The sequence below is a fragment of the Balaenoptera musculus genome, chromosome 1 (genome assembly GCF_009873245.2).
Source record: "Balaenoptera musculus isolate JJ_BM4_2016_0621 chromosome 1, mBalMus1.pri.v3, whole genome shotgun sequence".
Taxonomy (NCBI): Eukaryota; Metazoa; Chordata; class Mammalia; order Artiodactyla; family Balaenopteridae; genus Balaenoptera; species Balaenoptera musculus.
Window position 1 is genome coordinate 4,130,279 of NC_045785.1, and position 13,636 is coordinate 4,143,914.

The window sequence follows — 13,636 nt, forward strand, 5'->3', positions numbered from 1 at the left end:
TGGTCTGCTGTGACCCTGGACATTTTGCACAGTCCATCTGGTTTATTCTGGGGCTTTCCCTCTGTGTGTATAAATGTGCTTGTCCGTGTTTAAAATCATGTCATGGGTCCACTTTTCCAGAAGACCGCCAGCCCGAGTCTCAGGGCCAATCCCAGGCCCCAGAGTCACATAGAGGCCCCGTGGGGCCTTTGGTCAGTCCCTGAGAATCTGAGCATCAGGGCCTGGCCGGGGCTGCAGCTCTGATGAGAGCCTAAGACTCCAGGAATCCGTTTTTGTGTTTTCTTCCCATTTAAACTCGGCCTCCTGCCCTCTCGCGTCCTCTGCACTCGGAGCCCTAACAGGCTGCATAGTGACCTTTCTGGGAAAACTAAAGTGGAGAAAACACAGTGAGAGGTTGCAGGGGAACTGGATTCTCACACAGCCTCAAAGAGCCCTCCCTGCGGTTCCTGGTTAATTATGAAGGAATTAGTGCTCCGTGCCAGGCGGAAGCTGCCTTAACCAAGTGGCAGGCCCTGGCTTTGCCCGTCATGGACAAACGCGCATGTGCATCCTGGTTGGATGCACCAGAAGGACACACCTCGCCAAAAAGGTTTAGCCAGATCTAATCATCAGGCTGCAATCAGACAAATGCAAAATGTGGGACAGTCTGCAGGACTAATGGCCTGAGCTTTTCAAAAACAAATACAAAAACCCAATGCCATGAAAAACAAAAATGAAAAAATGGTAGGGGGGTGGGGTGCTGGATTAAGAGATTAGTTGAGGGGTGCTGGATTAGGTGAACCTTGAGTGGATTCTGGTGTTTTTTTTTAAGCTATAGAATCTATTTTTGGAATGGATTCTGGATTTTTTTAAACTATAGACTATCTTTTTGGAATCAATGGGAAAATTTTAATCTCTGTTTTATTTCTTCTCTGATCTTTATTATTTCCTTTCTTCTGCTGACTTTAAGTTTTGTTTGTTCTTCTTTTTCTTTCTTTCTTTTTTAAATTTATTTACTTATTTATTTGGTTGCGTCGGGTCTTACTTGCGGCAGGCGGGCTCCTTAGTTGCGGCTCATGGGCTCCTTTCTTGCGGTATGCGAACTCTTCGTTGCGACATGCATGTGGGAGCTAGTTCCCTGATCAGGGATCGAATCCGGGCCCCCTGCATTGGGAGTGCAGAGTCTTAACCACAGTGCCCCCAGGGAAGTCCCTGTTCTTCTTTTTCTAATTCTTTTAGGTGGTAGCCTGGATTGTTTATTTGAGGTTTTTCTTGTTTTTTGAGGAAGGCGGAAATTTTTAATATAGGCTACGTATCAGGTCGTATTGAATTAATTGCCTTAGATATGATCATGGTATTGTAGCTATGTAAGGTAGAGTTCTTATTCTCAGAAAATGCTTGCTGCAGTATTGAGGGGTGACGTGCATGAGATCACAACTGTCAAATGGTTCAGAAAAAAAGTATGTGCGAGAGGGAGGGGGAAGAGGTGAAGGGGAGAGAGGGGGAGGGGGAGGAGAGGCAATGCAAGGAAATGAGGCATATGTAGACCATCAGTGAGTAGGATGAAGGGTATATAGGTGTTTGTGGCTATTCTGGTTTTTTACAATTTTTCTGATGTTTGAAAGTTTGAAAGTTTTCAAAAAAATAAGTTGGAGAGAAGACAGTGTCCACAGATGGAGCCTTTTAGGTCCCCTGTCATCACTCAGCTCAGCCTGAAAAGGGTGAGAGCTGGGACTGACTCAACATCTTTCCTCTTGGGCTCAGAGCGTATCTTCTCTTTGCTCCCATGAGAAACTATGAACGGGCCTTTGTGAGCGCTCCATGCTTATGTCTCCAAGTATAAACCGGGGTGGTTTGCTCCAGGTCACACGCAGACCAGCTGGGCATGCAGGAGATGGGAGGGACCCAGCTTTCGAACTCCCAGCTTGGACCCCCGAGCCACACCCTCTAAGCCGCCTCTCCCGTCCCTCGTCCCTCTCGAGCCTGGCATGTTGCCAAATGGTTTCTGAACGGTCCCGGGTGGAGGTGGGCTGGGCAGCTGTGCCTGCCTTCCTCCCCCAGGGGTGCAGGAGCCCAGCACCTGGCAGCCTGGGAGTCACAGCATCCCCACTGGGACGTCAGCTCCTTGGGGATTGGCTGCCAGGCAGATGCAGTGGCTCCTGATTGGACAGTGGCAGCTACAGGGCAAGGAAGTGGGCTCTGGGCACGTTGGCTGTGCCCCTGGACTGTGTCCTGAATGCCCAGCAGGGGGCTTGGGGAAACCTCACCAATCCTCTTCCCCCCCGTGAGGTGGCAAAGGTGCCAACCCCCCCAGGAGGAATGAGACAGAAGCACTGCTCGTGGCCTGCAGTTCTTTTCCGCGTGAAGTGGGCATCAGAGCGTAGCCAGTGCCCGGCTGTGGGCGGAGGAGCTGACTGCTGACCCTGAAGGACCTGAGCTTCCAGAGTCCGGGCTAGGGTGAGGAGTGGGACAGCTGACCTCCCTGGGGATGCCTCCCAAAGTGTGGCCAGTGGCACCTGTAGCTGCCGTGAACACCCCCGCTGGACAGAGCGGGCATTGCACCCTCAGGAAGGCTGCCCTGTCCCCACCCCTGCCACCTCATGCAAGCCGAGTCCCCAGGCCCTCCCCCTACCACAGGTGTGCCAGGCATAGCTGTGAACACAGCCGACAAAACTCCCTGCATCCATGGAGCTGGCATCTTGGGGTCATAAATGAGACAGTAGGTGAAATAGAAGGTGTGTTAGAAGGTGACACGTGCCAGGGGAGGGACCAGGGGAGTGTAGGGAAGACAGGTCTGCAATTTAAGATAAAGTGTCCAGAGAAGACTCCCTGAGAATGCGACCTTTGTATTAGGAGATGAAGGTCAGGGGGTCCCTCCAGCGGGTCGGGGGTCAGAGAGCTCAGGCAGAAGGAAGAGCAGGTGCAAAAGCCCTGAGGTGGGAGCGTCTGCTGGGTTCACGGGACCCCACAGAGCCCGCGTCTGGGGCAGAGTGAGCGAGAGGGGGCGGGGATGAGGTCAGAGAGGTCGTGGCTCAGGCGGGGCCGGGCTGAGGCCACTGTTGAGATTTGGGCTTTCACTCTGGGCAGAATGGGAAACCATTGGAAAGTTTGAGCAAAGTAACAACATGATCTGATTTATGTTCTGGAAGGTTCGCTCTGGCTCCTGGTCAAGGTGGAAGCCAGGAGACCTGTCAGAAAGCTATCGCGGGGACTACGAGAGGGAAGGTGGCAGCCGGGCCAGGGAGGAGGAGGCGGAGGTCACCGCAAGAAGCGCGGGACTCTGGTGGCTTCTGAAGATGGCCTCATGACGGGGTGGCCGTGGAAGAACAGGGCTGGAGTGGGAGTTGTCGACTTAAAAAAATGCACAACATGAGAGTGAGAGTTAAGTTTTATTTGGGGCAACATGAGGACTGCGGCCCGGGAGACAGCATTTCAGATAGCTCTGAGAAACTGCACCAAAGAGGTCAGGGGAAGGTCAGTATGTATGTGATTTTGGCAAAGAGGGAGTACATGCAATCAAGCACGTATTTTTTTCCAGAAGGTTTCTGCTAGTCACGAGGAGCAATCATCACCATGAAGGATTTTAGTGTTTTTCTAGATATGAGGAAACACAAAAATTAGGCTCATTAAATCTTCTTCTGAAAATATCTAACTATCTGAAGACCTGTTCTGCCAGTTTTTCTCAGAGCACCGAGTGCCTCATTTCTGCTCTCCACCCTGAATTCCGTTCAGGGGATGTTGAAAGTCAGCAACTGCAGCAGCACATGATTTAATCCTTGTAGAGGCAGATGGCAAGTGCCCATGGCAAGTGCCAATTTGTAGTTGACAGGGTGGTCAGGAGCTTCGTGTTAGATGCATGGACCCAAGGTGCTTGTTTCACATCCTTGTAGAGATGCCTAGTGGACAGTTGGATACACGCGTCTGCGGTCCAGGGGAGAGATGGGGGCTGGAGATACAATCGTGGGGTCTGCGGCGTAGCAATGGAGGTCAGAGCCAGAAGACTGGTGGAAATCTGAGGAACCTCGTGTAGACAGAAAAGAAAAGAGATTCAAGACCTGAGCCTGAGCAGAAACCAGAGCTGGAGACAAGAGAGAGGACCAGATGCAGCCCGGGAGCCCGAGAAGGAGCAGCTGGGGAGGCAGCAGGACAGCGGGCAGCGTGGGGTCCCGGAGCCAGGAGGATGGTGCGTCCCCACCATCCACCCCGTACACTGGGCACTATCAGGCTTAGCAACAGGGAGGTCACGGCGACCTTGGCAATGGTAGCTTCCTCAGAGGCATGAGGGCAGAAGGGAGGGGAATTACAGACAAGAGGACATTTCCTGTGATGGAAGCAGAGAAGTAGGACAAGAGTGGGGAAGGAAGTGGGTCCAAGAAACTATGCTTGTTGTTTTTGAAAACTGCAGAAGTAGTTTGGTTTTTTTTTTTTAGTTATCTATTTTATGCATATTAGTGTGCATATGTCAATCCCAATGTCCCAATTCATCCCCCCAGACTTCCCCCCTTGGTGTCCATACGTTTGTCCTCTACATCTGTGTCTCTATTTCTGCCTTGCAAACCAGTTCATCTGTACCATTTTTCTAGATTCCACATATATGCATTAATATATGATATTTGTTTTTCTTTTTCTGACTTACTTCACTCTGTATGACAGTCTCCAGGTCCATCCACGTCTCTACAAGTGACCCAATTTCGTTCCTTTTTATGGCTGAGTAATATTCCATTGTGTATATATACCACATCTTCTTTATCCATTCGTCTGTTGATGGACATTTAGGTTGCTTCCACGACCTGGTTATCGTAAAAGTGCTGCAATGAACGTTGGGCTGCATGCGTCTTTTTGAATTATGATTTTCTCTGGGTATATGTCCAGTAGTGGGATTGCTGGGTCATATAGTAATTCTATTTTTATTTTTTTAAGGAACCTCCATACTGTTCTCCTTAATGGCTCTATCAATTTACATTCCCACCAACAGTGCAAGAGGGTTCTCTTTTCTTCACACCCTCTTCAGCATTTATTGTTTGTAACTTTATGATGATGCCCAGCTAACTGGAGTGAGGTGATACCTCGTAATTTTGATTTGCATTTCTCTAGTAATTAGTGATGTTGAGCAGCTTTTCATGTGCCTCTTGGCCATCTATATGTCTTCTTTGGAGAAATGTAGATTTAGATCTTCTGCCCATTTTCTGATTGGGTTGTTTGTTTTTTTGATATTGAGCTGCATGAGCTGTTCATATATTTTGGAGATAAATCATTTGTCTGTTGATTCACTTGCAAATATTTTCTCCCATTCTGAGGGTTGTCTTTTTGTCTTGTTTATAGTTTCCTTTGCTGCGCAAAAGTTTTAAGTTTCACTTGGTCCCATTAGTTTATTTTTGTTTTTATTTCCATTACTCTAGGAGGTGGGTCAAAAAAGATCTTGCTGCAGTTTGTGTCAAAGAGTGTTCTTCCTATGTTTTCCTCTAAGAGTTTTATATTGCCTGGTCTTACATTTAGGTCTTTAATCCATTTTGAGTTTATTTTTGTGTATGGTGTTAGGGAGTGTTCTAATTTCATTCTTTTACATGTAGCTGTCCAGTTTTCCCAGCATCACTTATTGAAGAGACTGTCTTTTCTCCATTGTATATCCTTGCCTCCATTGTCATAGATAAGTTGACCATAGGTGCATGTGTTTATCTCTGGGCTTTCTATCCTGTTCCATTGATCTATATTTCTGGTTTTGTGCCAGTACCATACTGTCTTGATTACTGTAGCTTTGTAGCATAGTCTGAGGTCAGGGAGTCTGATTCCTCCAGCTCCTTTTTTTTTTTTTTTTTTTCAAGATTGCTTTGGCTAATCAGGGTCTTTTGTGTCTCCATACAAATTATAAGATTTTTTGTTCTAGTTCTGTAAAAAATGCCATTGATAATTTGATAGGGATTGCATTGAACCTGTAGACTGCTTTGGGTAGTATAGTCATTTTCACAATATTGATTCTTCCAATCCAAGAACATGGTATCTCTCTCCATCTGTCTGTGTCACCTTTGATTTCTTTCATCAGTGTCTTATAGTTTTCTGAGTACAGGTCTTTTACCTCGTTAGGTAGGTTTATTCCTAGGTATTTTATTCTTTTTGTTGCAGTGGTAAATGGGATTGTTTCCTTAATTTACCTTCTGATCTTTCATTGTTAGTGTATAGGAATGCAAGAGATTTCTATGCATTAATTTTGTATCCTGCTACTCTACCAAATTCATTGATTAGCTCTAGTAGTTTTCTGGTGACACCTTTAGGATTTTCTATGTATAGTATCATGTCATCGGCAAACAGTGACAGTTTTACTTCTTCTTTTCCAATTTGGATTCCTTTTATTTCTTTTTCTTCTCTGACTGCTGTGGCTAAAACTTCCAAAACTATGTTGAATAATAGTGGTGAGGGTGGCCAACCTTGTCTTGTTCCGGATCTTAGAAGAAATGGTTTCAGTTTTTCACCATTGAGAATGACGTTGGCTGTGGGTTTGTCATATATGGCCTTTATTATGTTGAGGTAGGTTCCCTCTATGCTGACTTTCTGGAGAGTTTTTCATCATAAATGGGTGTTGAAGTTTGTCAAAAGCTTTTTCTGCATCTATTGAGATTATCATATGGGTTTTATCCTTCAATTTGTTAATATGGTGTATCACATTCATTGATTTGCATATATTGAACAATCCTTGCATCCCTGGGGTAAACCCCACTTGACCATGGTGTATGATCCTTTTAATGTGCTGTTGGATTCTGTTTGCTAGTATTTTGTGGAGGATTTTTGCATCCATGTTCATCAGAGATATTGGCCTGTAGTTTTCTTTTTTTGTGACATCTTTGTCTGATTTTGGTATCATGGTGATGGTGGCATCATAGAATGAGTTTAGGAGTGTTCCTCCCTCTGCTATATTTTGGAAGAGTTTGAGAAGGATGGGTGTTAGCTCTTCTCTAAATGTTTGATAGAATTCACCTGTGAAGCCATCTGGTCCTGGGCTTTTGTTTGTTGGAAGATTTTTAATCACAGTTTCAATTTCATTACTTGTGATTGGTCTGTTTATATTTTCTATTTTTTCCTGGTTCAGTCTTGGAAGGTTGTGTTTTTCTAAGAATTTGTCCATTTCTTCCAGGTTGTCCATTTTATTGGCATATAATTGCTTGTAGTAATCTCTCATGATCCTTTGTATTTCTGCAGTGTCAGTTGTAACTTCTCCTTTTTCATTTCTAATTCTGTTGATTTGAGTCTTCTCCCTTTTTTTCTTGATGAGTCTGGCTAATGGTTTATCAATTTTGTTTTTCTTGTCAAAGAACCAGCTTTTACTTTTATTGATCTTTGCTATTGTTTCCTTCATTTCTTTTTCATTTATTTCTGATCTGATCTTTATGATTTCTTTCCTTCTGCTAACTTTGGGTTTTTTTTGTTCTTCTTTCCCTAATTGCTTTAGGTGTAAGGTTAGGTTGTTTATTTGAGATTTTTCTTGTTTCTTGAGGTAGGATTGTATTTCTATAAACTTCCCTCTTGAACTGCTTTTGCTGCATCCCACAGGTTTTGGGTCGTCATGTTTTCGTTGTCATTTGTTTCTAGGTATTTTTTGATTTCCTCTTTGATTTCTTCAGTGATCTCTTGGTTATTTAGTAGCGTATTGTTTAGCCTCCATGCGTTTGTATTTTTTACAGTTTTTTTCCTGTAATTGATATCTAGTCTCATAATGTTGTGGTCAGAAAAGATACTTGATACAATGTCAATTTTCTTAAATTTACCAAAGCTTGATTTGTGACCCAAGATATGGTCTATCCTGGAGAATGTTCCATGAATACTTGAGAAGAAAGTGTATTCTGTTGTTTTCGGATGGAATGTCCTATAAATATCAATTAAGTCCATCTTGTTTAATGTGTCATTTAAAGCTTGTGTTTCCTTATTTATTTTCATTTTGGACGATCTGTCCATTGGTGTGAAAGTGAGGTGTTAAAGTCCCCTACTATGATTGTGTTACTGTCAATTTCCCCTTTTTTGGCTGTTAGCATTTGCCTTAAGTATTGAGGTGCTCCTATGTTGGGTGCATAAATATTTACAGTTGTTATATCTTCTTCTTGGATTGATCCCTTGGTCATTATGTCCTTCTTGGTCTCTTGTAATAGTCTTTATTTTAAAGTCTATTTTGTCTGATATGAGAATTGCTACTCCAGCTTTCTTTTTTATTTTTTTTAATAAATTTATTTATTTATTTATTTATTTTTGGCTGCGTTGGGTCTTTGTTGCTGCGTGCGGACTTTCTCTAGTTGCGGCGAGTGGGGGCTACTCTTCGTTGTGGTGCGCGAGTTTCTCATTGCAGTGGCTTCTCTTGTGCAGCGCAGGCTCTAGGTGTGCGGGCTTCAGTAGTTGTGGCACGCAGGCTCAGTAGTTGTGGCTCATGGGCTCTAGAGCGCAGGCTCAGTAGTTGTGGCACACAGGCTTAGCTGCTCCACAGCATGTGGGATCTTCCCGGGCCAGGGCTTGAACCCATGTTCCCTGCATTGGCAGGTGGATTCTTAACCACTACACCACCAGGGAAGCCCCTCCAGCTTTCTTTTGATTTCCATTTGCATAGAATATCTTTTTCCATCCCCTCACTTTCAGTCTGTATGTGTCCCTAGGTCTGAAGTGGGTCTCTTGTAGACAGCATATGTATGGGTCTTGTTTTTGTATCCATTCAGCAAGCCTGTGTCTTTTGGTTGGAGCATTTAATCCATTTACATTTAAGGTAATTATCAATATGTATGTTCCTATTACCATTATCTTAATTGTTTTGGGTTTGTTTTTGTAGGTCCTTTTCTTCTCTTGTGTTTCCCACTTAGAGAAGTTCCTTAAGCATTTGTTGTAAAGCTGGTTTGGTGGTGCTGAATTCTCTTAGCTTTTGCTTGTCTGTAAAACTTTTGATCTCTCTGTCGAATATGAATGAGATCCTTCCTGGGTAGAGTATTCTTGGTTGTAGGTTCTTCCCTTTCATCACTTTAAATATATCATGCTCCCTTCTGGCTTGCAGAGTTTCTGCTGAGAAATCAGCTGTTAACCTTATGGGAGTTCGCTTGTATGTTTTTGTCGTTTTTCCCTTGTTGCTTTTAATAATTTTTCTTTGTCTTTAATTTTTGTCAGTTTGATTACTATGTCTCTCAGTGTGTTTCTCCTTGGGTTTATCCTGCCTGGGACTCTCTGTGCTTCCTGGACTTGGGCGCCTATTTCCTTTCCTATGTTAAGGAAGTTTCTGACTGTAATGCCTTCAAATATTTTCTCAATTCCTTTCTCTCTCTCTCTTCTCCTTCTGGGACCCCTATAATGTGAATGTTGGTGCATTTAATGTTTTCCCAGAGGTCTCTTAGGCTGTCTTCATTTATTTTCATTCTTTTTTCTTTATTCTTTTCTGTGGCAGTGATTTCCACCATTCTGTCTTCCAGGTCACTTATCCGTTCTTCTGCCTCAGTTATTCTACTATTGATTCCTTCTAGTGTATTTTTCATTTCCGTTATTGTATTGTTCATTCCTGTTTGTTTGTTCTTTAATTCTTCTAGGTCTTTGTTAAACATTTCTTGCATCTTCTCGATCTTTGCCTCCATTCTTTTTCCGAGGTCCTGGATCATCTTCACTATCATTATTCTGAATTCTTTTTCTGGAAGGTTGCCTATCTCCACTTCATTTAATTGTGTTTCTGGGGTTATCTTGTTTCTTCATCTGATACATAGCCCTCTGCCTTTTCCTCTTGTCTATCTTTCTCTGATTGTGGTTTTCGTTCCGCAGGCTGCAGAGTTGTAGCTCTTCTTGCTTCTGCTGTCTGCCCTCTGGTGGATGAGGCCATCTAAGAGGCTTGTGCAAGTTTCCTGATGGGAGGGACTGGTGGTGGCTAGAGCTGACTGTTGCTCTGGTGGGCAGAGCTCAGTAAAACTTTAATCTGCTTGTCTGCTAATGGGTGGGGCTGAGTTCCCTCCCTGTTGGTTGTTTGGCCTGAGGTGACCCAGCCCTGGAGTCTGCAGTCTCTATGTTGGGGCTAATGGCAGACTCCGGGAGGGCTCACGCCAAGGAGTACTTCCCAGAACTTCTGCTGCCAGTGTCCTTGTACCCGCAGTGAGCCACAGCTGCCCCCTGCCTCTTCAGGAGACCCTCCAACACTAGCTGGTAGGTCTGCTTCAGCCTCCTATGGGGTCACTGCTCCTTCCCCCTGGGTCCCGATGCACACACTACTTTGTGTGTGCCCTCCAAGAGTGGACTCTCTGTTTCCCCCAGTCCTGTCAAAGTCCTGCAGTCAAATCCCGCTAGCCTTCAAAGTCTGATTCTCTAGGAATTCCTCCTCCGTTGCCAGACCCCCAGGTTGGGAAGCCTGACGTGGGGCTCAGAACCTTCACTCCAGTGGGTGAACTTCTGTGGTATAAGTGTTCGCCAGTCTGTGAGTCACCCACCCAGCGGTTATAAGATTTGATTTTATCGTGATTGCACCCCTCCTACCATCTTATTGTGGCTTCTCCTTTGTCTTTGAATGTGGGGTATCTTTTTCGGTGAGTTCCAGTGTCTTCTTGTCAATGATTGTCCAGCAGTTAGTTGTGATGATGGTGCTCTCGCAAGAGGGAGTGAGCACACGTCCTTCTCCTCCACCATCTTTCCTTCCATCCGGAGAAGTCATTTTTTTTGGGGGGGGGGGCGTTGGGGGGTTTTGGCCGCACCGCGTGGCATGCAGGATCTTAGTTCCCTGACCAGGGATCGAACCTGTGCCCCTGCAGTGGAAGTGCGGAGTCTTAACCACTGGACCACCAGGGAAGTCCCAAGATAGAAGAAGTAGTAATTGATTGTGTGCAGATGGCTCTGCTCCGTAAAGAAGGAAGGACTTGTGGGCGAGAGTCCTGTTGCAGGATGCCCTTGAATGGGGGCGAGGCAGAGGGTGTGGGTGCCGTGGGCGTGGCCAGGTCACCCGGTAGCAATGGGAGGGGAGCAGAATGTTCCTTGTGCTGATACTGGGGGATGGGTCTGATGCTAGGGAAATAGGAAGCATCAAGTCAAGAGCTATGGGTAACACGGGAAAGGAAGTGTTCGTGATTTCAGGAGAGAGGTGCTGGGCCGTGTCATCTTGGAGAGTGGGGGAGAGAATAGCCTAGAACAGGGGTCGGCAGACTTTTCCTTTAAAGGGACAGGTAGTAAATATTTTAGGCCTTGCAGGCCAGATGGTCTCCATTGCAACGACCCACCCCATCATAGTAGCACAAACGGGCAATTCATAAACAAATGGGCATGGAGGTAAAACCTCCAATAAAATCTTATTTACAGAAATTTTTGGCCTGCTGGCAGTAGTTTGCCGACTTCTAGTCCGGGAGCTCGGCTTTAGGCCAAGGGTCCTCAAAGTGTGTTCCCTGGACAAACAACACGGATGTCACCTGGGGACTCAGGCAGATTAAGTCTGTGATTCGGAATTCTGGACACTAAACATCCCTAAGTGCCCGAGCTGGGGGTTGAGGTGTCACCACACAGCAGCTGGGCCCAGGGAAAGCCAGAGAGGAGAGCGAGGGGTGGGGGTGGGCCGCACCCCCAGTAAAGGGCACGTGCATCCCGGCCTGCCCTTGGCTGCCTGTTCCCCATCCCGTTAGCCTGTGTGAGGACATCGTGCACCCTGCCTTCCCCGGGGCCTCTGGACCAGCATCTGGACTGGCCTTGGGGACGGCTCTGCTCCTAACACACAAGGCCTAGCGCTCTGTGCACCCTCGCCTCTGTGGTCCTGGTTTCCCGTCCGTGTCCCTCACTTGCCCGGGGGTGCCTCAGGGCAGGAGTCAGGGGTCAGGGAGGTGAGGCATCCAGGATGACCCTGGGTGACCGTGGTACCACTTCCTGGCCTGGGGAAGACAGCCCAGATTCCCAAGTCCACAGATTCCCTCTGCAGCCACCATTTCTGCATAGTTTGGGCAAAGACGAAGTGCTCCCAGAACCTCAGAAAGGCAGTCAGGGAGGGGCGGAGTGGGGGCTTGGAAAGAAGGAGTAGAAATCCTTCACGGTCACGGACCCGACCATCAGCCTCACCCGAGCCCCCGTGGGCCTGTCTGTCTGTCTGATGAGGGACATGCAGATGCCCAAGGAACCAGGCCTTCAGGATCACAGAGCATCCTGGCCACACTGATTGGTCTTTTTGTAACCTCCTCCCCTCCTTCTTTGCTCTCCCTCCAGGATCTTCCCTCCTTGAAGAAGGGAGTGGGTCGGGACGAGTGAGGCCGGCTCCATGTATCCGGAATCGACCACGGGGTCCCCGGCTCGGCTCTCCCTGCGGCAGACCGGCTCCCCTGGCATGATCTACAGGTGACGCCCCCGTGCCACCCCACCCAGGCCCTCCCAGGGCCAGTGCTGCCTCTGAGGAGGTCCGCAGGCCAGTCTCCTCCCCTTGACCCAGAGGGAGGGGCCGAGTGAGCCCACAGGGCTGTCAGGTGCACGCAAGCCTGCATTTTCTCCAAGGAAAGGAGGCTTTTAAGACCAAAATGGGAAAGAAAAAACCCAAGATTTTCCAGGTGGGATGGAGCCAGGATTAGACGCCTGCCTTGTCCCTGACTCTTCTGAAATATTCCGTGGGAGGTAACAGAGGCGCTTCCCGGTTTCTGTCTCTCTCATCCCACACACACTGCAGGTCCTGTAGCCCCTGTGGTCCCACCGGCTCCCCTGACGCCCTGAGCAAGGCTCCAAGCCTTACAGGCCTGAGTGGAGCCCGCGGAGGGTGGAATGCTCACTGGGCCCCCTTGACCTCTTTGTGAAGCCCACTTCCAGATCCAGCCCTGGGTCTTTCTGTTTGGAAAATAGCCCAGGTTGAACCACAGGGAGGGCATGGGGAAGGCGCGGGGTGGGAGCCGCTGGCATCATTGTCACGGAGGACTGGGGCGCAAGTGGAACCCTGGGGCCCGCCAGTCCTTGAGCCACTGGACCTTCAGATAACTGTGAGGGCCTGAGCCACAGCGAGCGTGCATGGAAACCACAGGGGATGGGGGCGTCCCTCCTGCATCCAGGTCCTAAAGAGAACCCCATGGTCACGTGCAGACTTCCCAGCGTGTTGGGTGATGGGCATTCCTGGGTTTGAAGGTTTTCAACCGTTGGTCTGAAAAAGCATGTTTCATGAAAACCCAAACAGAGGGACTTCCCTGGCAGTCCAGTGGTTAAGACTCTGCCCTTCCCCTGCAGGAGGTGTGGGTTCAATCCCTGGCGGGGGAGCTAAGATGCCACATGCCGCGCGGGGTGACCAGAAAAAAAAGAAACCCAAACCGAGGCCAGGCACAGAGGAGCCTGGCATCCAAACAAACGGGCCTCCACCTCCCTGTGCCACTGGGTGGCGCTGCTACCGAGACTTGGTACCCGGGCACACCCTCCGACAGCCCCGAGAGGGCGGGGTGGGGCTGGGGCTGGGGCTGCCGGGCGTCAGAGATGCTTCCCGGGCTGGCACCTCCCTGTGCGTGGTTGATGCCAACTGTGGCTTCTCTCTCTTCTCTCCCTGTTTCCTTCTCTCTCCTCCATTGCTGTCCGCAGTACTCGGTATGGGAGCCCCAAAAGACAGCTCCAGTTTTACAGGTAACGAGCCCTCCGTTTTCCCTACAACCGGCAAGCAGGGCAGCGGGTGGGAGAGCCATGTCGCCCAGGCCGGGTGTGCTGGTGATTTCTCGGGCGTGAAAACTCC

The 13,636-nt window shown here is 47.8% G+C and overlaps 1 protein-coding gene across 3 annotated transcripts in view; it reads left to right on the plus strand.

Moving 5' to 3' along the window:
* Window positions 1-13,636, plus strand: part of KCNAB2 (potassium voltage-gated channel subfamily A regulatory beta subunit 2) — a 94,979-nt gene that overhangs the window by 29,425 nt on the left and 51,918 nt on the right. The window contains exons 2-3 of one of the 3 annotated variants that reach the window (XM_036832420.1): window positions 12,151-12,279; window positions 13,489-13,530. In XM_036832420.1, the coding sequence (XP_036688315.1) occupies window positions 12,203-12,279; window positions 13,489-13,530 (119 nt within the window). In that variant the 5' untranslated portion in view covers window positions 12,151-12,202. Of the gene's footprint in view, window positions 1-12,150; window positions 12,280-13,488; window positions 13,531-13,636 lie in introns of those variants that run through there. The other 2 variants (XM_036832434.1, XM_036832427.1) reach the window with 2 other exon arrangements.